The sequence below is a fragment of the Bombina bombina genome, chromosome 6 (genome assembly GCF_027579735.1).
Source record: "Bombina bombina isolate aBomBom1 chromosome 6, aBomBom1.pri, whole genome shotgun sequence".
Lineage (NCBI taxonomy): Eukaryota > Metazoa > Chordata > Amphibia > Anura > Bombinatoridae > Bombina > Bombina bombina.
Window position 1 is genome coordinate 811,352,698 of NC_069504.1, and position 21,926 is coordinate 811,374,623.

Consider the following 21,926-nt stretch of genomic DNA (forward strand, 5'->3'; position numbering starts at 1 on the left):
AACCACAAGGTTTATAAAATGCTCTTGGGTTTTCTTTTAATATGTGAGCCTGAACACTAAACTGGTGACCTTTCATATTTGCCCCATTCTCATAACCTTGCCCTCTGCAGTTTTTCAAGTCAAGCCCCAGTTCATTTAAATAATCTTTTAAAGAATTTGCCAATCCTAAACCAGTGCAATCATTAACAATCAGAACTCCAGTGAAATACTCGCATATGTCAACTTTTTCTTGAGAAATCTTATAATACAAGACAGCTGTTCCTTATGAGATATATCAGGGGTACAGTCCAGAAGTACGGAGTTATATTTCGCTGTTTTGGCTCGTTGTATTCTTTTTTCTTTAATTTGATTAGACATTTTCCCCAAGTAGTGTATATTATTTTTTTTTTTTATTGTGAATTTTTCCCAGATGGGCCTTTTATGACAGGATCAAATTTTGATGTCAGTTTAAAGGGATACTGAACCCAAATTTTTTCTTTCCTGATTTAGATAGAGCATGCCATTTGAAGCAACTTTCTAGTTTACTCCTATTAGCAAATTTTCTTAATTCTCTTGGTATCTTTATTTGAAAATCAAGAATGTAAGTTTAGATGCCGACCCATATTTGGTGAACAACCTGGGTTGTTCTTGCTGATTGGTGGATTAATTTAACCGACCAATAAACCAATGTTTTCCAGTGTACTGAACCAAAAAATAGCTTAGATGCCTTCTTTTTCAAATAAAGATAGCAAGAGAACGAAGAAAAATTGATTATAGGAGTAAATTAGGAAGTTGCTTAAAGTTGCATGATCTATCTGAATCACAAAGAAAAAATTTGGGTTCAGTGTCCCTTTAACTAAATGCAAGAATTTTCCATTTTCTCGCTTGAAAAGTGAATCAGATGATCCTCGAAATGCCATATTTTCTTCTGACAAGTACTGGATTATAGAGATTATTCTTTCTAGAATATTCCTCCAACGCACTTTTTCTTCTGTATCGAGGCGTTCATAAATATGGTTGATTGATTTGTTAGTGCTTTCTCGTTTGCTTGCTTCATTCCAAAGTTCCATTGCTTTAAATAGTTTTTTTTTTTATAAATTCATGTTGTTCTTTTGGTAATATGTCGCCAGTCACAAAATCCTTTAGAACCTTTCTGTTCTTGAATAAATATTTTTCATGGAAAACAGTAAACTGCATCCCATATTTTAGTTATGGCTGTAATTTAATTTTTTTGGTATAAATCATGTTGGAAAACTTCAGTTCTTTTCCTTTTTCTTGGGTAGAATTTTAAAATGTTTTTTTTGCTGGAACTTTCTGAATGATGACATTTTCTGCCCTGCACTCAAATTGTTGGTCCAGCTGCCCACATCATCAAGTTTTGAAGAAGAGAACTATCTGTTTCACTGCATTCTTCATGTACTTCTCCCATGTTAATGCCCTCATAATCTTCAATGTTTTCTTCAGGTTTCTCTGTGTACCTTTCTTCATGAGTAAAGGGGGATCCTCTGTAACAGCAGTAGCATGTTCTTCTGTAAAGCTTTCATTTGCATCCATGTTTGTTGAATGTAATTCTTCAAGGTATGGATTGTTTGTAGTATTTGTCTTCAAATATTTGTGCATAGATCCCTGCAGACTAATAAGGAATTCTACTCTTAAAGTGATGGTAAATTCACCTCACTAACTTTAGATATATTGAAAGCTCTGGTAATTATAAGATAGAAGTTGGAAGGAAACCAATGGCACTACTAAATCAAAAAGACCTGTTTACCTATTAATACGCCGCTTATTTGGCAAAGTGCGGGTGCTGTGTATAATAACTGGATTGCAAAACGAGAGAAAAAGTATACACTTGTAGGAGCACTCCTAGGTCAGTAGATCAATAAATTTTAATCAATAATACTAATTGTTCCCTAGGGAATAAATGAAATGGGGAGAAAACTTGATGTGATAGGAATATTAAAATATAACTTTTATTGGGTTTAAATAAAATAGGAAAACAATTAAAACCACTCTTAGGTACCGACTGTGTAAATTATATCTAACCAATGCAAGTGGTCGATATTAATTAAAGCCACCACTTATTACCACTGATGTGATTGATGCCAAATCGAGTAAAGAATTGCCTTATGGTTATTATTCCACAATATTATAATGTACTGTTCAGTGCAACTAAATTGATATGTAATAGTATACCTTATGCAGAAATTATATTATGGCAATTAATTCACATTATGGCTTATCAAAGGTATCTCCTAAGTAAAATTGTTTTTGTAACAACACAAGTGACACTGTTTGCAAATATTGACAAAGCTGCTAGAATAGCAGTTGCTTCAGCAGAGACTGGATTATTATGAGCTCATTAAAGAGCTAAATATCTCTGGGACACAATATGTTTGTTGGGTGTGTGGATTGAGATAATAATTCAAACTGTATGCAAATAAATTCACCCGTTTAGGGATATTGAGTCTATTTGGTGCGCTTTAATTATACATCGTCAGGATGAAGTAGCATTTATAAAATTCCACTACTAGGTTTCTGGTGGTTATGCAATGACCATTAATATTAGATAAACTTTAAATTAGAGGCTGCAAGATAATGCGCCGTAGGTTATCACACCTGTAACATTAATAGCTTCTGGCTGAATACGGTAATTGTATACTGACTGTGTTGTGATACATCATATCTAAGCTGCAGTGCTTTGTGCTCAATATTGGCCGTGTATTGCAATAATGTAACGAGTACAATTAAATGTACATATATCATAAAAAGTGTTAATGACTTCACACCATATAAATGAATACCGACTGAGAGATTCATTCAATACCACGACCTGTGAATCAGATTACAACCGAAGTCATTATTAAGTAGTTGGACTTGGTTTGAATTACAGCCTCTCAGCTAATTAGATAGGGCACACTCATTCCTTGTTACCGGAAAAAGTCCATATAACAAATGCTATTACACATATCACTCCGTTTTATTGCTTGTACGATTATAGTGTATTATTCAGTTCTGTGTGTTATCCGGTGCATGTCAGACATAGCGTTACAAAGATTTGCTATATAGCATAACCAGTGAGTTACAATGCCGCCGATGTCTGGGTTCAAATATTGTACTTTAGTTAAATATTGCATACACGTAGTGAATCATTCATGCCCAACCTACCGAGCATAAACTATGTGGATTGTATATATACACGTCTCCTTGTATGGAAGACGTTTGTAACCACAGTCTTGCAGCTGGGAATTTGTGCTGCACTGTGTCAGAGAAAAAGTTACTCACTCAGTGTTGGCAGACAGGCATATGCTATTACACACATCACTCCGTTTTATTGCTTGTACAATTATAGTGTATTATTCAGTTCTGTGTGTTATCCGGTGCATGTCAGAAATAACATAGCATTACAAAGATTTGCTATATAGCATAACCAGTGAGTTACAATGCCGCCGATGTCTGGGTTCAATTATTGTACTTTAGTTAAATATTGCATACACGCAGTGAATCATTAATGCCCAACATACCGAGCATAAACTATGTGGATTGTATGTATACACGTCTCCCTGTTTGAAAGACGTTTGTAACCACAGTCTTGCAGCTGAGAATTTGTGCTGCACTGGGTCAAAGAAAAAGTTGCTCACTCGGTATTGGCAGACAAAACCACATACAGATTTGTAGTTAGTACATAGTGTACACAAAGCTCATTCATTGATCATAAGTCAGTATGTAAGGCTCCGTGAAGCCATACAGGTATACCCCGCTCATACAGCGGGTTAGGGACCGGAGCCCCGCTGTAAAGTGAAAACCGCCTTAAAGTGAAACAAGGCAGTTTTAGCTTTCTTTTCAGTGTTTAAAATCTTAAAAACATGTTTGAACTAACATATATTAGGGGTGCAATAGTTCTACGTTTAGTTTAACACTAGCACAGAAAGTATTCAATTAGTATTCAATAAATACTGTACCTGTAAAATAGTGACAATTACTGTAGTAAAATTTGCCAGACTATAGCACTGAGACACAGATTGCACTGCAATGCTGTTAACAGAGTGTACTAAGCATAACAAAATGGTGCCAGTCACTTTTCTCGCAATCTCACAAGGATTTACTGCACTGTTTCAAAATGCTTGGAGTTTGAACTTCAGTTCCACAAAGCGCTGTATTAGCGAATCGCTGTAAAGTGAAGCGCTGTAAAGTGAGGTATACCTGTATATAAGTTTTAGCCAGAATTTATAATTACATTGTTAACACAGTTACAATTATTACTAACTGAGTCCCACACACTATGATTTTTGAAGCCGGTATACTTAGTAGGAGATATCCGCTTTATAGATGGTTGTCTATCTCTTCACATTTCTGTACCTCGCCAGTTTATCCGAATTACGGCAGTATATGATCTGCCAGCACCGTATATGCATTCACCCGTGAGGTGAATTTACCCGCAATGCAGGTTTCAGCAGTTGTGCTGAAACCTGCGCGCACCCGCATATGTAATCTCAAATACGCCTAGATTTAGAGTTCTGTGGCCAAAGGGGTGCGTTAGCTACGCATGCTTTTTTCCCCCCGCACCTTTTAAACAACGCTGGTATTTAGAGTTCTCAGAAGGGCTGCGTTAGGCTCCAAAAAGGGAGCGTACAGGCATATTTACCGCCACTGCAACTCTCAATACCAGCGTTGCTTACAGACGCGGCCAGCTTCAAAAACGTGCTCATGCACGATATCCCCATAGGAAACAATGGGGCAGTTTGAGCTGAAAAAAAACCTAACACCTGCAAAAAAGCAGCGTTCAGCTCCTAACGCAGCCCCATTGTTTCCTATGGGGAAACACTTCCTAAGTCTGCACCTAACACCCTAACATGAACCCCGAGTCTAAACACCCCTAACCTTACACTTATTAACCCCTAATCTGCCGCCCCCGCTATCGCTGACCCCTGCATATTATTTTTAACCCCTAATCTGCCGCTCCGTACACCGCCGCAACCTACGTTATCCCTATGTACCCCTAATCTGCTGCCCCTAACACCGCCGACCCCTATATTATATTTATTAAACCCTAATCTGCCGCCCACAACGTTGCCGCCACCTACCTACAATTATTAACCCCTAATCTGCCGACCGGACCTTCCCCGCTACTATAATAAATGTATTAACCCCTAAAGCTAAGTCTAACCCTAACACCTCCCTAAATTAAATATAATTTTATTCTAACAAAATAAAATAATTCTTATTAAATAAATTAATCCTATTTAAAACTAAATACTTACCTGTAAAATAAACCCCAATATAGCTACAATATAAATAATAATTATATTGTAGCTATTTTAGGATTAATATTTATTTTACAGGCAACTTTGTATTTATTTTAACCAGGTACAATAGCTATTAAATAGTTAATAACTATTTAATAGCTACCTAGTTAAAATAATTACAAAATTACCTGTAAAATAAATCCTAACCTAAGTTACAATTAAACCTAACATTACTCTATCAATAAATTAATTAAATAAACTATCTACAATTATCTACAATTAAATCAACTAAACTAAATTACAAAAAAAACAAAACACTAAATTACAAAAAAAAACAAACACTAAATTACAAAAAATAAAAAAAGATTACAAGAATTTTAAACTAATTACACCTACTCTAAGCCCCCTAAAAAAATAACAAAGCCCCCCAAAATAAAAAAATGCCCTACCCTATTCTAAAATAAAAATTTAACAGCTCTTTTACCTTACCAGCCCTTAAAAGGGCCTTTTGCGGGGCATGCCCAAAGAAAACAGCTCTTTTGCATTTAAATAAACATACAATACCCCCCCAACATTACAACCCACCACCCACATACCCCTAATCTAACCCAAACCCCCCTTAAAAAACCTAACACTAAGCTCCTGAAGATCTTCCTACCTTGTCTTCACCATGTCGGGTATCACCGATCCGTCCAGAAGAGGGTCCGAAGTCTTCCTCCTATCCGGCAAGAAGAGGTCCAGAAGAGGCTCCGAAGTCTTCATCCTATCCGGCAAGAAGAGGAGATCCGGACCGGCAAACATCTTCAGCCAATAGAATGCAAGCTCAATCTGATTGGCTTATTGGATCAGCCAATCCGATTGAACTTGAATCTGATTGGCTGATTCAATCAGCCAATCAGATTTTTCCTACCTTAATTCTGATTGGCTGATAGAATCCTATCAGCCAATCGGAATTTGAGGGACGCCATCTTGGATGACGTCATTTAAAGGAGCCTTCATTCGGACTTAGGACGTCGTTAGAAGAGGATGGATCCGCGTCGGCTGTTTCAAGATGGTCCCGCTCCGCGCCGGATGGAAGAAGATAGAAGATGCCGCTTGGATGAAGATGTTTGCCGGTCCGGATCTCCTCTTCTTGCCGGATAGGATGAAGACTTCGGAGCCTCTTCTGGACCTCTTCTTGCCGGATAGGAGGAAGACTTCGGACCCTCTTCTGGACGGATCGGTGATACCCGGCGTGGTGAAGACAAGGTAGGAAGATCTTCAGGGGCTTAGTGTTAGGTTTTTTAAGGGGGGTTAGATTAGGGGTATTTGGGTGGTGGGTTGTAATGTTGGGGGGTATTGTATGTTTATTTAAATGCAAAAGAGCTGTTTTCTTTGGGGCATGCCCCGCAAAAGGCCCTTTTAAGGGCTGGTAAGGTAAAAGAGCTGTTAAATTTTTATTTTAGAATAGGGTAGGGCATTTTTTTATTTTGGGGGGCTTTGCTATTTTTTTAGGGGGCTTAGAGTAGGTGTAATTAGTTTAAAATTCTTGTAATCTTTTTTTATTTTTTGTAATTTAGTGTTTGTTTTTTTTGTAATTTAGTGTTTGTTTTTTTTGTAATTTAGTTTAGTTGATTTAATTGTAGATAATTGTAGATAGTTTATTAAATTAATTTATTGATAGTGTAGTGTTAGGTTTAATTGTAACTTAGGTTAGGATTTATTTTACAGGTAATTTTGTAATTATTTTAACTAGGTAGCTATTAAATAGTTATTAACTATTTAATAGCTATTGTACCTAGTTAAAATAAATACAAAGTTGCCTGTAAAATAAATATTAATCCTAAAATAGCTACAATATAATTATTATTTATATTGTAGCTATATTAGGGTTTATTTTACAGTTAAGTATTTAGATTTAAATAGGAATAATTTATTTAATAAGATTTATTTTATTTCGTTAGATTTAAATTATATTTAACTTAGGGGGGTGTTAGTGTTAGGGTTAGACTTAGCTTTAGGGGTTAATACATTTATTAGAGTAGCGGCGAGGTCCGGTCGGCAGATTAGGGGTTAATACTTGAAGTTAGGTGTCGGCGATGTTAGGGAGGGCAGATTAGGGGTTAATACTATTTATTATAGGGTTTGCGAGGCGGGAGTGAGGCGGTTTAGGGGTTAATACATTTATTATAGTAGCGGTGAGGTCCGGTCGGCAGATTAGGGGTTAATAATTGTATGTAGGTAGCGGCGACGTTGGGGGGGGCAGATTAGGGGGTAATAAATATTATGTAGGGGTCGGCGATGTTAGGGGCAGCAGATTAGGGGTACATAGGGATAATGTAGAGTGGCGGCGATGTGGGGGGGCCTCGGTTTAGGGGTACATAGGTAGTTTATGGGTGTTAGTGTACTTTAGAGCACAGTAGTTAAGAGCTTTATGAACCCGGCGTTAGCCCAGAAAGCTCTTAACTCCTGACTTTTTTCTGCGGCTGGAGTTTTGTCGTTAGATTTCTAACGCTCACTTCAGCCAAGACTCTAAATACCGGCGTTAGAAAGATCCCATTGAAAAGATAGGATACGCAATTGACGTAAGGGGATCTGCGGTATGGAAAAGTCGCGGCTGCAAAGTGAGCGTTAGACCCTTACCTACAAGACTCTAAATACCAGCAGTAGCCCAAAACCAGCGTTAGGATCCCCTAACGCTGGTTTTGACGGCTAACGCAGAACTCTAAATCTAGGCGATAGTGTTTTCAGTTAAGAGAAAACCAGGGCCAGAAAAATGAATTGAAGGCACTTCAGCTGTATATCGTGTTACTTGTGGTATTCCCTATAGCAGGAAATAAAAGGGTCCACTGATTGAGAAGCTACTAGTTTTGTATATCCCTTACTTACTAATACTGACCTAATGATTAATAATGGCAGCCAACTGTTAGCCTTCTCATTTTAAACTATAGTAGGCAGTATACGATACATTTATTACGACAGCACAAAAATAACAAAATAGTTGTAAGTTTATAGGATGGATTGACATACAAGCATACATTCCATAGCTCACTTCGCGTTCACGTCACGACCCGTCTCTGCGACTTTCACTTTTATAAAGCGCGCTCTCGTCCCACCCCCAGGACGTTACCATGTGATACCCCGCCCTCATCACGTGATCCACGCAGAGCAAGTTGGCAGCGACTCGTTGTCAGTCATGTCTCTAGAATCTTTGCGCTATAGTAGGGGTTCCCTGCAAGTCCTAAACCAACTACTGCTCCCTCAGCAGAGCGAGTATGAGCAGGTTAAAGGTGTGCAAGATGGGGCTGCAGCCATCCGGACCATGAAGGTAACTGGGTGGGTGGTGCTAAGTAGTGGGGAAAGTAAAAAGGGTTGTGGTCATGTGGACTATACAGTGAGATGCTTGTTTCTTACAGTTGGGTAAATAGTGGGCTTCTGATTATTGACAGGGGACTACATATTGTGACGTGATGTTTCCCAGAATATTGTCTCATGCAGGTTCGGGGTGCTCCAGCTATTGCTATAGTGGGGGTGCTCAGCCTAGCAGTGGAACTCACCAACAGCCCCATACAGGAGGTGGCAGACCTCATGACCTTTGTCACTGTTTCTCTGGACCACCTTGTCAGTGCCCGCCCAACAGCTGTCAACATGAAAAAGGCAGCGGATGAACTGACTACATTTCTCTCATTGGAGTCTGAGAAATCAGAAGCAAGCGCGCAGGGGCTAACGCAGAGGTGGGTATATAGAATTTACTGCTATATCTGCATGAAAGGACTATCCGGAACCAGCAGCTTTTAGGAATATATTCTTAGAAGGTGGTTCTATTTTTAATTACAAATAGTTTCTATCTATGGGACAATGAACAGAATGCATGTTTGATAACTAACATATACAAGTACTTTTATATAGTGTTATTTTCTGTGTTGATTTATAGATCCACCCACATGTCCTCTTTATTACAGTTTGATCCAGTGGGCAGAATCTCTTTTGCAGAAAGATGTCCAGGACAATCGGCTGATTGGAGATCTGGGAGCGCAACACATTCTGAAGACTGTAAATTCTACTGAGGGAGTCTGTGTTTTAACGCACTGTAACACGGGGTCACTGGCAACTGCTGGATATGGTACCGCCCTGGGTAAGATGCTTTTTAGGGGTGGGGAGTTAGTACATGCACCTTCTAGTGTGTAAATGAGTTAAAGCAGTGTTTCTCAACTGCCCAATATACATGCATGCCCAGAAGTCTACCTAGGTATGCTCTTCAACAAAGTATACCAAGAAAATTAAGTAAACTGCTTTTTTGTATTATCTTTAAATGTATGCTCTATGACAGAGCATACATTTAAAAATAATACAAAAAAATGGTATACTTTGTTGAAGAGCGTACCTAGGTAGGCTTCTGGGCGTGCATGTATATTGGGCACTAATGGCAGCAGTTTTACAACAAGACTTTTTAAAAATGTTGTACACTTTTGTGCACTAGATGGCAACAGTGTTTGCACAGTGTTGAAAACCTTGTTAAAAAAAATGTATAGTACTCCTGAACCTACCTATGTATGCTCCTCAACAAAGGATACAAAGAGAACAAAGTAAATTGTTTTTTAAAAAATGTATTGTATGCCCTATTTGAATCATATCCCTTTGTAATGCATCTCTTCCATTTTTCTAAAGATTACATTTTTTAAATAGGGAAAATATTTAATTATTGTAACTTTGCTTAAGGATGAAAATTTCCACTAGCCCCGGACTAGTAAAGTATGAAATGTGGCTTTTTGCCAATCTTTAACATTGAGTGGACGAGTAATTTTTCTCATACAAAGAGAGAAGCGCTCTTCCAGGAAGGAACAGCTCAGCAGCTTGTTCTAAGGAGCAGCCTCTTTTAGCCCAGTTGTGCTTTTCACAGAGGCAGTTCTCCTCTGAACAAGGAACATGACAATCCCAGACGATCGTTTAGGCCTTCTGTGGGCCTCGTCAGTGAGGTTCTCCCATATTCCTCTAAGCACACTGGGCAAGGAGTGCATGTCTGGTTTCCCCCATCAGCCGTAGGGAGACCTCCCAAGGGTCATAACACAAATGTATACAAATAGAGGAGCGCTCTACCAGGAACAAACCGCGTAGTAGCTTGTTCTGTGGCGAGTTACCACCTAGGAGCCGCCTCTTTTAGCCCAGATGTGCTTTTCACAGAGGAAAGTATATCAGTCTGATCCTGCCAAGTATGTAACTTTTTTTTCCCCCCGATTAGTGATATTTTTCTGCCCTGCCATAGAAACATCTTTTTAAGGCAAATTTTCCTTACTCTATCCATATCAGTTGTATTCATAAAGTCAGTAATACCACAGTACATTTTTTATTTTTTATTAGTATTTTTTTTTATAACTAACTTAAAGGGACAGTCTACTTGAAAAATATTATTATTTAAAATGATATATGTGGCACACATTAGCTAGCACTGTCTTGCTATGAAAAGCTAATAAAATGAACTGAGTTAAAGGTGGCATGCAGGGTCTTAGAAACAGGCAGAGATTTACAGTTTTAGACGTTATAAAGTATATTAATGGAACAATATTGGTTGTGCCTAGATGGGTAATGGGTAGTAAAGGTGTTATCTATCTTTTTAAACCATAAAAAGATGTTGGTGGTCCTTGACACCATCAAGCAGGAATTAATATCCTCTGATGGTGTCACCCCCGTCGCGCCGCAACTCCCTAGAGTGCCTGACTGGACATCAGTGAAAACCGATGGAGGAGTTAAATTACAATCTCCCTATGCACGTTGCATAGTACTGCGCAACTTGCGTAGCTGGATTGTATTTTTAACTCCTCCCGCCCTGTGCTCTGTTCAGAGAAAGATGCTTCCATTCTAAAGTCAGCAGAGGTTAGTATAGTCTTGGCTTGAAATAGTGGAATTAAAGTATATAAAAAAGAAAATCTTAAAAAAAAAAATTCTCTTTTATATTTAATTTATTTTCTTCCCTTTACCAGTCTCTTTGTAGTAGTTTTCCTAATTCCTTCAGATGGACTTACATCACTGTTTGTCTTCCTCCCCTCCATCTTCTTTTTTTTTTTTTTTTTTTTTTTTAAATTAAATATTAATTATTTTTCATTCTAATAATTTTCTCGTGCACAAAGCCATTCCACCTCAATTACAGTAATTGCCATCCAGCAGATCAGCCATATCCCACCAGTATTCTAGTAATTGCCAGTAACATCATTCATGGTTGGCTCATATCCATATTGAGAGCTTTCTGATGTAAACTTAATTTATAACTCCAATGTCTGTTCATGATCATAAGTAATTTTGAAGTATTCCTAAAGTCTTGTGGTTCTTTTAAACATAATTCTTTTTTTTCCACACTTTCTGCCTCTGTTTCCAGCTCAAAAGTTGGCACTCACCCTTCATCTGGAAGTAATCTCTGTTCTGTCATTCAGTTAGTTAATTCCAAAAAATAATTCTTAAAAATGTGTAACGACTCCCCTATCCCAAAACACTTACTTCCAGGGACCTCAATCGATATGAGGTAAGTAGTCACCAATCATATAAGACCTCCGTAAGTAGCTGCAATATTCCAGTCCTCCAGATTGTCGAACAGAAATTCCAGGATAATAGATCAGCTGTGTTGAAACTGAAGTGGTATATCGGATCCTCCACTGTAAATCTATTACACTGAACTATTGGATTCTTGTAGTCCGTCTTCAGCTCATCAAATGTAATAATGTGCCATATAGCGAAGAAGATGAGAGCCGCAGTGAGAATCAAAGCCAGCATAAAACAAAAGGCCGCAAACGTGATCTATTATCCTGGTATTTCTGTTCAACAATCTGGAGGACTGGGATATTGCAGCTACTTACGGAGGTCTTATATGATTGGTGACTACTTACCTCATATCGATTGAGGTCCCTGGAAGTAAGTGTTTTGGGATAGGGGAGTCGTGACCCCATACACTTTTATTCACTATATATTCCACCAGAGGGAGGCGCAGTCACATACTTTTTTTTTTTTTTTTTATTATTATATTCATCGTTAAGACGACCTGGGAGTCTTTACAATCCTTTTTGATTTGCTGCCCCCCTTTTAGATTTACTAAATCCTGTGGACTTTTATATTAAATGTATGCATTTTTAATGTCATTGTAAATTATCACTAATAGTGTACAGATTAGCGTGATATATATAGAGATATAGATAGAGAGAGAGAGAAGAAACAAACTTGCACTCGCTGGTCTTTTTAGTGAAATAATTTACTGAAAAATTGTGACGTTTCGAGGACAAAAAATCCCCTTCCTCAGACAATGTGTTTAACAAACAAGAGTGACTTTATACACTGTGTAACCCAAACCCCTCCCCTCAATTAGACAAGAAAACCGCCAAATTGGTAACCATGGTGACCACTGAGTCACATTGTACAAAACAAGTGTTTACCATATAAAATATGTGCTATCGTATAAACATATTTAAAAATGAGCCATCCTGGCTCTGACAAAATAGTGACAGCCCAAGTGCGCATTAGGGAAACTGTGATATATATATATATATATATATATATATATATATATATATATATATATATATATATATATATATATATATATATATATATATATATATATATATATATATATATATATATATATATATATATATATTTGTAACTTTTGATAAAAAATCATGTGGATTCAAAATTGGGAGTTTAGTGGTCCCTGAGGTCCGAAAGGTTGGCGACCCCTGTTTTAAACAAAAAAAATAGAGACTTTCCATTTAAGCAATCCAAAGCACAAATTAATTGCATATCTTAACAAAATGTATTTAATGATAATTTGTGAACAAACGCTAAAAATTAAAAAAAAAAAAAAATTGCTAATTTAGCTTAACCCCTTATGACAGATGCCATAAAGGGTACAGCTCCTTATGCCCTGTGCTATTAGCTTGCATGCCTCAGAAGTAAGACATTGCAGAAATAGCGTAATGGAAGCCACCCCAGCAACAGTACAGTAACTGTCAAAAATGACCAGTTCTGAATATACAATCACTGTCAGAGCTAGTCAATGCATGCTGGTATCATGCTCACTGGGCAATCGCTGGATGCCTCAAGAGGGGTACAGTCCAGGGATGCCCAAAAAACTGCTTGATGGCCATGTGATCACATTGATAGCTAGTTACAGTGATCACATTTAAAAAATAAAATTAGATCATTAAGACTATCAACCCTAGATTACTGTGTGTTTAACCCTCTTTGTTTGGTAAATGGGCTAGTCTCACAGTAAAAAGTCTGCTTGGGACTTGCAGTTTTAAGGGATAAAAGAGTTAAATATAAAGTGTTTAAATGCCTGTAGGTAAATACCCTGTGGTGTCTGAATTCTTCACATAAATCATTTTGTGTAGACACGTGCATTGGGAGGTTTCCTTCATCTCCGAATGCGGAAGAAGGCGCCACTTTGTACAGCTCGGGTATTTTTGTTGCTACATTTATTCTTGTGCAACAGCAATGCACTAAAATCCTGGATATGCCTAGCTTTTAGAGCGTTGCTATTTTACAAGATTAAATGCAGCATCGAAAATAGCCGAATGGCAAGAAGATCCACCGTCTGCATTCGAACAAAATCTTCAAATGCACATAACTACTTTTGTGTAGCAGTTTTGGTATGGATGAACACTAAGCTTCAATTCCAGGCATAGCAAATTTTAATGTTAAACCAATAATTCTGTCTTTTTGTAGTATTTGGCTTATATTTCCTAAAACGACTTGGAAACCTAGACCATAAGGGGGTATTTCTTAAATCAGAACATGATGAATTTATTTTGAGGTATTTTCTTTAGCTATAGTAGTTTTGAAAAAAAAAAAAAACAACCTTTCTTTCCTAGGACATGGAGAGTCCATGACGTCATTCCATTTACTAGTGGGACACTCACTCCTTGCCAGCTGGAGGAGGCAAAGAGCACCCCAGCAAAGCTGTTAAGTGTCACTTTCCTTACCCATAACCCCCAGTCATTCTCTTTGCCTCTGTCAATGGAGGTCCTGCTTTGTTTTGTAAAATATTTGCTGCCCTCGGTATAGAAAGCCAGAGTTGGTTACTCTGTTCTTTCTTTTTCTACAGGTCTCTGTAAGGAGTATCTGTCCTTTCACGCCTTGTGAGCTGTCTTCCTGCCCGACAGCTAGATTTGCAGGTAAGTGCTTTTGTCTTTTAGGTACTGGAGACTTGCACTATTTATTTTAACTCTGCATTGATTTCATGGGAAACTTATAATCCTTTAGTAAGGATTCTTTGCAGGCACTATTTGTATGTGAAAAGAGACTTGGTTAACGGCCTTTCTTATAGGTTTGGGAGAGCCTCTAACCTTATGGCTATATGATTTTAATTTCATAACGTTTCATGTGGGGAATGGGGTTTTCCTTTTTTTTTTTTTTTTTTTTTTTTTTTTTTTTTTAAAACGGTTACACAGTTTTTTACATCAGAGTATGAAACACACACTTTTTTTTACTTATTGTGCAGTTTCTTTTGATGCCGCTCACGTAACCTCCCGATCTTCCACTTCTGAGAGCGGAGTGGTGTCATTTCTGTGAGTTTCTCTTTGTTGTGGCTGGGAGATATCTTCTGGCCGACTGGAGAGTCCTTAGTTCGTTCAGTCTCTGAAGGTTACGGTAGGGCACCTCAGCTTCTGAGGTTAGAGGCGTGTTTTTTATTTATTTGCCTAGCATTTTTTTCTTAAAGTGACATTTGTTTCTTTTTGGGCCTTTAACAGCTATGAATAATGATCAGGAGTCTGTTCCTTTTGATAAATGCTTATTATGTTTGGAGGCCCAAATTGTCTTACCTATGCAATTTTGTTCCTCATATTTAGAAAAAGCTTTAAAATGTAAAGACAAATTACTTGTTTCTGAGCCTGATGTCTCTCAGGATGATGCTGTTCAGGCAGTGCCACAGCTTTCTTCTCACATGTCCCAAGCCTCAACGGCTTCACATACAGTGCCCTGCAGTTCCTCTCAGCCACCTGGAGGAGTTTGCCAATAGATTTTGCCGCACAGATATCTTCTGAGGTATCTGTGGCTTTATCTGCTTTTCCCATGATGGGGAAGCACAAGAGGAAAGCTAAACATTTTTTTGAGCGTAAGGTGTCTGTCCCGTCTGCTGCTGCTGTGCTGGTTGACCTCCCTCATAAGTCTGATGAGGAGGATACCTCAGTAGCTTCTGAGGGTGAAATCTCCGATTCGGACAGTATAAATCCTTTGACTGATTCTGAAGAGGTAAACTTCAGATTATAACTTAAACGCCTTTGTTTATTGCTAAAGGGGGGTACTGGCTACTCTGGACTACTCCGATTTTTCTGTCGCTGTCAACCCTAAGAATTCTAATAAGCTTAACAGATACTATGAGGTTCCTTCCTCTGTGGAAGTGTTTCCTGTTCCAGACCGTGTGTCGGAGATCATTGCTCAGGAATGGAATAAGCCAGGGATACCTTTCTCCCCATTTCCTGTTGCTGGCTCAATTCGAGACACATGGCGCATAGTGCCTAAAGTAGAAGGGACTATTTCTACTCTGGCTACAATTCCTATTGAGGATAGCTGTTCTTTTAAGAATCCCATGGACAAAAAGCTGTTCATCAGGGTCTACAATGGTAACCTGCAGTTTTGTATTGCCACAGTAACAAGTGCAGCATCTTATTGGTGTGATGCTTTGTCTGAATTGATTATAGAGGAGACTCCGTTAGAGGAGATCCAAGACAGGATTAAGGCTCTCAAGCTAGCCAATTCATTTATTTCTGATGCTAACATGCAAGTCATTAGACTAGGAGCCAAGATGTCTGTCTTCACTGTCCTAGCCCGCAGGGCTTTGTGGCTGGAGTCTTGGTCAGCTGATGTTACCTCCAAGTCCAAGCTCATGTCGCTACCTTACAAGGGTAAGACCCTGTTTGGTCCTGGTCTGGCGGAGATAATTTCTGAAATTACGGGTGGAAAGGGTTCCACAAGAAGAATAGACCTAAGGGACGTCAGAGTTCTAATTTTCGTTCCTTTTGTAACTTCAAAGGTCAAAAGTCTTCCTCTCCTTTCTCCAAGCAGGAGCAGTCCACGTTCTCTTGGAGACCCAATCAGACTTGGAATAAGGGGAAGCAATAAAAAAGCCCTCATTTGAGTCTGTCAGCATTAAGACTTTCCTTGTTTCGTCAAGCGTGGATACGAGATGTACCAGATCCTTGGGCTGTGGACATAGTATCTCAGGGTTACAAAATAGAATTCGAATCTCGTCCTCCCAGTGGCAGATTTCTCCTTTCAAGGTTATCTGTGGATCAGGTAAAGAGAGGCATTCTTAAGCTGCGTTCAAGACCATTCCTGCCTTGGAGTGATAGTTCCAGTAAGGGAACAGGGTCTAGGATTCTATTCAAATCTGTTTGTGGTTCCCAAAAAAAGAGGGAACTTTTCGACACATTTTAGACCTAAAGTGTCTCTACAAGTTTCTCAGGGTACCTTCCTTCAAAATGGATAGCATTCGTTCCATTCTTCCTTTGGTCCAAGAGGGTCAGTTCATGACGACCATAGACCTGAAGAATGCGTATCTTCATGTTCCTATCCACAGGGATCATCACCAGTTCCTGAGATTTGCTTTTCTAGACGAGCACTTTCAGTTTGTTGCTCTTCCGTTTGGCCTTGCCACAGCTCCCAGAAATTTCTCAAAAGTTCTGGGGGCTGTTTTAGCAGTTGTCAGGTCTCAGGGAATTGCCTTAACTGGACAACATATTGGTTCAGGCACCATCTTTTCAACAAGCAAACTCTCATACAGAGATCTTGTTGTCTTTTCTACGTTCCCACATATGGAAACTGAATCTGGAGAAGAGTTTCCTTGTTCCAGCTACAAGGGTGTGTTTCTTAGGGACCATCATAGATTCCCTGACGAAGGTCAGAAAATCCAAACTTCTCTCCTCTTGCCTCTCTACAGTCTACTGTTCGGCCATCAGTGGCTCAATGCATGGAGGTAATTGGTCTGATGGTCGCTTCCATGGACATTATTCCCTTTGCTCGATTCTATTTGAGAGCTTTGCAGTTATGCATGCTCAGACAATGGAACGGAGACCATTCAGATCTGTCTCAGAGGATAGATCTGGACCAGTTGACAAGAGACACTCTCTCGTGGTGGATTTCTCGGGACCATCTGTCTCAGGGCACATGCTTCCGGAGACCCTCTGGGTGATTGTGACCACGGACGTCGGCCTACTAGGTTGGGGAGCAGTCTGGGACTCGTTAAAGGCTCAGGGTCTATGGAGTCGGGAGGAGTCTTCTCTCCCTATAAACATCTTGGAGTTGAGAGCGATCTTCAATGCTCTGATGGCTTGGCCTCAGTTGTTCTTAGCCCGGTTTATCAGGATTCAGTCGGACAGTATCACCTCAGTGGCTTACATCAACCACCAGGGAGGAACTCTGAGTTTCTTGGCCATGAAGGAGGTGACTCGGATTATTCAGTGGGCGGAAGCTCACAATTGTGTTCTATCTGCTATTCACATTCCAGGAGTGGACAACTGGGAGGTGGATTTTCTGAGCAGACAGACCTTTCATCCCGGGAGGGGACTCTCCATCCGGAGGTGTTCTCCAGGTTAACCCTCAAGTGGGGGGTGCCGGATTTGAATCTGATGGCGTCTCATCAGAACACCAAGTTTCCCAAGGTATGGTTCAAGGTCAATAGATCCTTAGGCCGCCCTGATAGATGCTCTGGTGGTTCCTTGGGATTTTGGTCTAGCATACCTGTTTCCTCTGTTTGCGCACCTTCCACAAGTCTTTGCTTGTATCAAACAGGAGAGAGCGTCTGTAATTCTAATAGCTCCTGCATGGCCTTGCAGGATCTGGTTTGAAGTTGTCATCTCTTCCTCCTTGGAGGTTACCGCTGAGGAAGGACCTTCTAACTCAGGGTCCTTTCCTCCATCCAAATCTCGTTTCTCTGAAGCTGACTGCATGGAGATTGAATGCTTAGATCTGGCTAAGCGTGGGTTTTCTGAGTCGGTCATTGAGACCCTGAATCCAGGCTTGCAAGCCTGTTACTGGTAAAATATACCATAAAGTATGACGTAAATACTTTGTTTTTTTTTGTGTTTTGTTTTTTTTATTGGTGTGAATTGAAGGGTTACTCTTGGGGTAGGGTCAGGATTCCTAGAATTTTGTCTCTTCTCCAGGATGGTCTGGAGAAAGGGTTTTCAGTCAGTTCTCTGAAAGGTCAGATTTCTGCATTATCTATTCTTTTACACAAGCGTCTGGCGGATGTGCCAGATGTTCAATCTTTTTGTCCAGCCCTGGTCAGAATCAGGCCAGTGTTTTTAAACCTGTTGTTCCTGCTTGGAGCCTTAACCTAGTTCTTAGAGTTTTGCAGCAGGCTCTGTTTGAGCCAATGCATTCCATGGATATTAAACTGTTATCGTGGAAGGTTTTTGTTTCTTATCGCTATTTCTTCTGCTCAGAGAGTTTCTGAACTCTCTGCTTTGCAGTGCGATTTGCCTTATCTTATTTTTCATGTGGATAAGGTGGTCCTTCATACTAAATTGGGTTTTCTCCCTAAGGTGGTTTCGGATAGAAATATTAATCAGGAAATTGTTGTTCCTTCTCTCTGTCCTAATCCTTCTTCTAATAAGGAATGCCTGTTGCATAACTTGGATGTTGTGCATGCTCTCAAATTTTACCTACAGGCAACTGATTTTTTCCAATCTTCTGCCCTGTTTGTTTGTTTCTCTGGAAAGCGTAAGGGTCAGAAGGCTACTTCTACTTATTTCCCTCTGGTTGAGAAGTATGATTGATTAGTTTTGCTTATGAGACTGCTGGACAGCAGCCTCATGAGAGAATTACAGCTCATTCCACTAGGGCTGTCTACTCTTCTTGGGCTTTAAAAAAAATAAAGCTTCTGTGGAACAGATTTGCAAGGCAACAAAATGGTCCTCTCTGCATACTTTATACTTTTGCCTCGGCTGAGGCCACTTTTGGGAGAAATGTTCTTCAAGCGGTGGTGCTTTCTGTTGTGCCTTGACGTTGTGGACTCTCCATGTCTTAGGAAATAAAATAAAATGTATGCTTACCTGATAAATTTCTTTCTTTCCGAACATGGAGAGTCCACGACCCCACCCTTAAGATTAGACAGTAATTTTTTACTAAACCTCAGGCACTTCTACACCTTTTTGTTATCGTCTTTTTCATTTCCCTTTGGCTGAATGACTGGGGGTTATGGGTAAGGAAAGTTACACTTAACAGCTTTGCTGGGGTGCTCTTTGCCTCTTCCTGTTGGCCAGGAGTGAGTGTCCCACTAGAATTTGGAATGACGTTGCGGACTCTCCATGTCCGGAAAGAAATATATTTATCAGGTAAGCATACCTAAACTAGCAATAGCCCTTTTAATGGTCCTTTTTTTTTTTTTTTTTTTTTTTTTTTTTTATATATATATACGTAAAAGAGATTACAAAGTACCCCCTAAAAGTAACCCCCCTCCAAAATAAAAAAAACTTAAGTCTAAGGGGCATTTGTATGGGCATTCTGCTTTTTTGCTGCCCATTAAAAAAAATCCCTAATCTAAAAAAAAAAAAAACTAAGTCTAACCTCGGAATAGGTACTCGCAGTTCCTGAAGTCCAGCGGTTAAGGTCTTCTTCCAGGCAGCTCCATCTTCATCCAGAGCAGGGACATCTTCTATCCTCATCCGGAGCAAAGGCGGCACGGAGCAGAGGTGACTTAGTAATTTTTTTAGGTAAAAGAGCTGTTTAACTTATGGCAATGCCCTACAAAAGGCCATTTTAAGGGCTATTGGTAGTTTCTTAGATTAGGGGGGTGTTTTTTTGGGGGGGGTTTATAGGGGTATTAGTTTAAGTTTAAAAACAATTATTTTGGATAATTAAGTTTTTTTTTTTTTTTTTTTTTTTTTTTATTTAATCTCAAATCTTGTAAGGTTTTTTTTTTTTTTTTTTTTTATATATATAATTTGGGTTAATTTATGGGATTTTAGGTTAAGTTGGCTGTTTAAAGGTACATGTTGCGCATGCGTTAAGTGTTTGTTAATATTTCTTGTTGGCGGTTAGTTAGTTTTTTTTTTTGTGAATATTTCATGCGGGCGGTTAGTTGATTTTTTTTTTTTTTTTTTTTTTGTCAATGCTTCATTCACATTCTTTTGGTTGCGTGCGCAACTGACAATATGACATAAGTGAGTTTCATCTTAATTGTGGTGAACAAAGCGAAAAATACAAATCTAAGTGTGTTTCATCTCGTGAATTTTTTTTTTTTTTAAATGTGAGATAAGTGAATAGCTTATCTTTGCTGAGGTGAAAAAAATAAAATTCTCCTTATCTTAAAGTAAAGAAAGTGTGAATTCCCAATAATCCTAAAATAAAAGTGCAAAAAATCCGGGTAATGCTAGGATTACCCAAGCGGTTGTGGGTAAAGCCCGATGTACTGTAATTTCCCCACCTACACTATATTTTTTTTTTTTTTTTGCCCCACCAATCCTCTTGCATCCACCCCAAGTGAACCTTGAGATTTACAAGGGGGGCAAAGAAGATGGGGGGTAATTACAGGGCATTGTATATGTTTGATGCAGTGACTTTATCTGACTTTACCCAATATATATATATATATATATATATCTCATTTGTACAGTTTCTATATATGGCTGTCTTTATTCAAGGATTTCTGTATTAGCCATATTTAGAAGCTCACAATAGCTGAGGAAGCTGCATATGCTGAATAAACATTCTAACAGTGTAATGGAGATTTGTAGCTTATGAAATTCCCTTCATATTAAAGGGTCATTAAACATCTTGAGATTGTAATATAAAATGCTTAATTATATGTAGCAAAAAAACATATCCCCTTTTCCTATAATTTAATTCTAAAAATAGTAGCCTTTACAATTTCTGTTAAAAGTGACGTGCAGAGAAGGAAACTTGGGTTACAACATAGAGGCACCAACTGCTTTAAAGGGACATTAAACACATTGAGATAGTAATATAAAATAATAAATCGTGTATATATATAAAAAACTTAGCAATATACTTTCATTATTTATTTTGTCCCCTTTTCCTGTAATTCCATTCTGAAATTGTGAGCTTTTCTGTTCCTGTTAGAAATGGAAGTGCAGAACACTGTTACATTCCACACAGCCATTGGCTGCACACTCTAGTGACCTATTTATAACTGTCCCTAATTGGCCACAGCAGAGAAGGTAACCTTGGTTACAACATGGCAGCTCCCATTGTTTTATAGACACTAAAACTTTACACTTATTTTGTCAATATTTAAACAACTAATGAAACTTTAAAAAATGCATCTACATGTTATTCTCAGACTAATATTTTCTTTGAATGCATCATTCTACCTAGCATTTAATTCGTGTTTAATGTCCCTTTTAAGGACACAAAAAATTACATTTATTTGTTTAATATTTAAAAAAACTAATATTTTATTAAATGCATCTGCACATTGTTATGTTAATATTTGCTTTCAGTCCATCATTCTATCTAGCCTTTAATTTGTGTTTAATATCCCTTTAAGAGGCTGCAAGTGATTGCATGGTTGGCCTAACACAACAGCCATCTCTGATGGAGTTCTGTGATTATATATGTAAATGATTTTTTGGGCTTTAGATTAAATTAACGTTTAAAAATATCCTTACCTTCATAGTATTCCTAGCATAATTTTTTTTTTTTTTTTATAAATATTTTTATTCAGGATAAAACTTACAAATTTCCAGATATTAAGTGTAAGACGAGAAAATATACTAA

The 21,926-nt window shown here is 38.5% G+C and overlaps 1 protein-coding gene across 1 annotated transcript in view; it reads left to right on the forward strand.

Moving 5' to 3' along the window:
- Positions 1-8,342: 8,342 nt before the first annotated feature.
- The window catches only part of MRI1 (methylthioribose-1-phosphate isomerase 1), a 36,346-nt gene continuing 22,762 nt past the window's right edge, over positions 8,343-21,926 (forward strand). Inside the window, exons 1-3 of the mRNA XM_053718163.1 lie at positions 8,343-8,529; positions 8,700-8,935; positions 9,164-9,336. Coding sequence (XP_053574138.1) covers positions 8,398-8,529; positions 8,700-8,935; positions 9,164-9,336 — 541 coding nt within the window. The 5' untranslated portion in view covers positions 8,343-8,397. The remainder of the gene's footprint in view (positions 8,530-8,699; positions 8,936-9,163; positions 9,337-21,926) is intronic.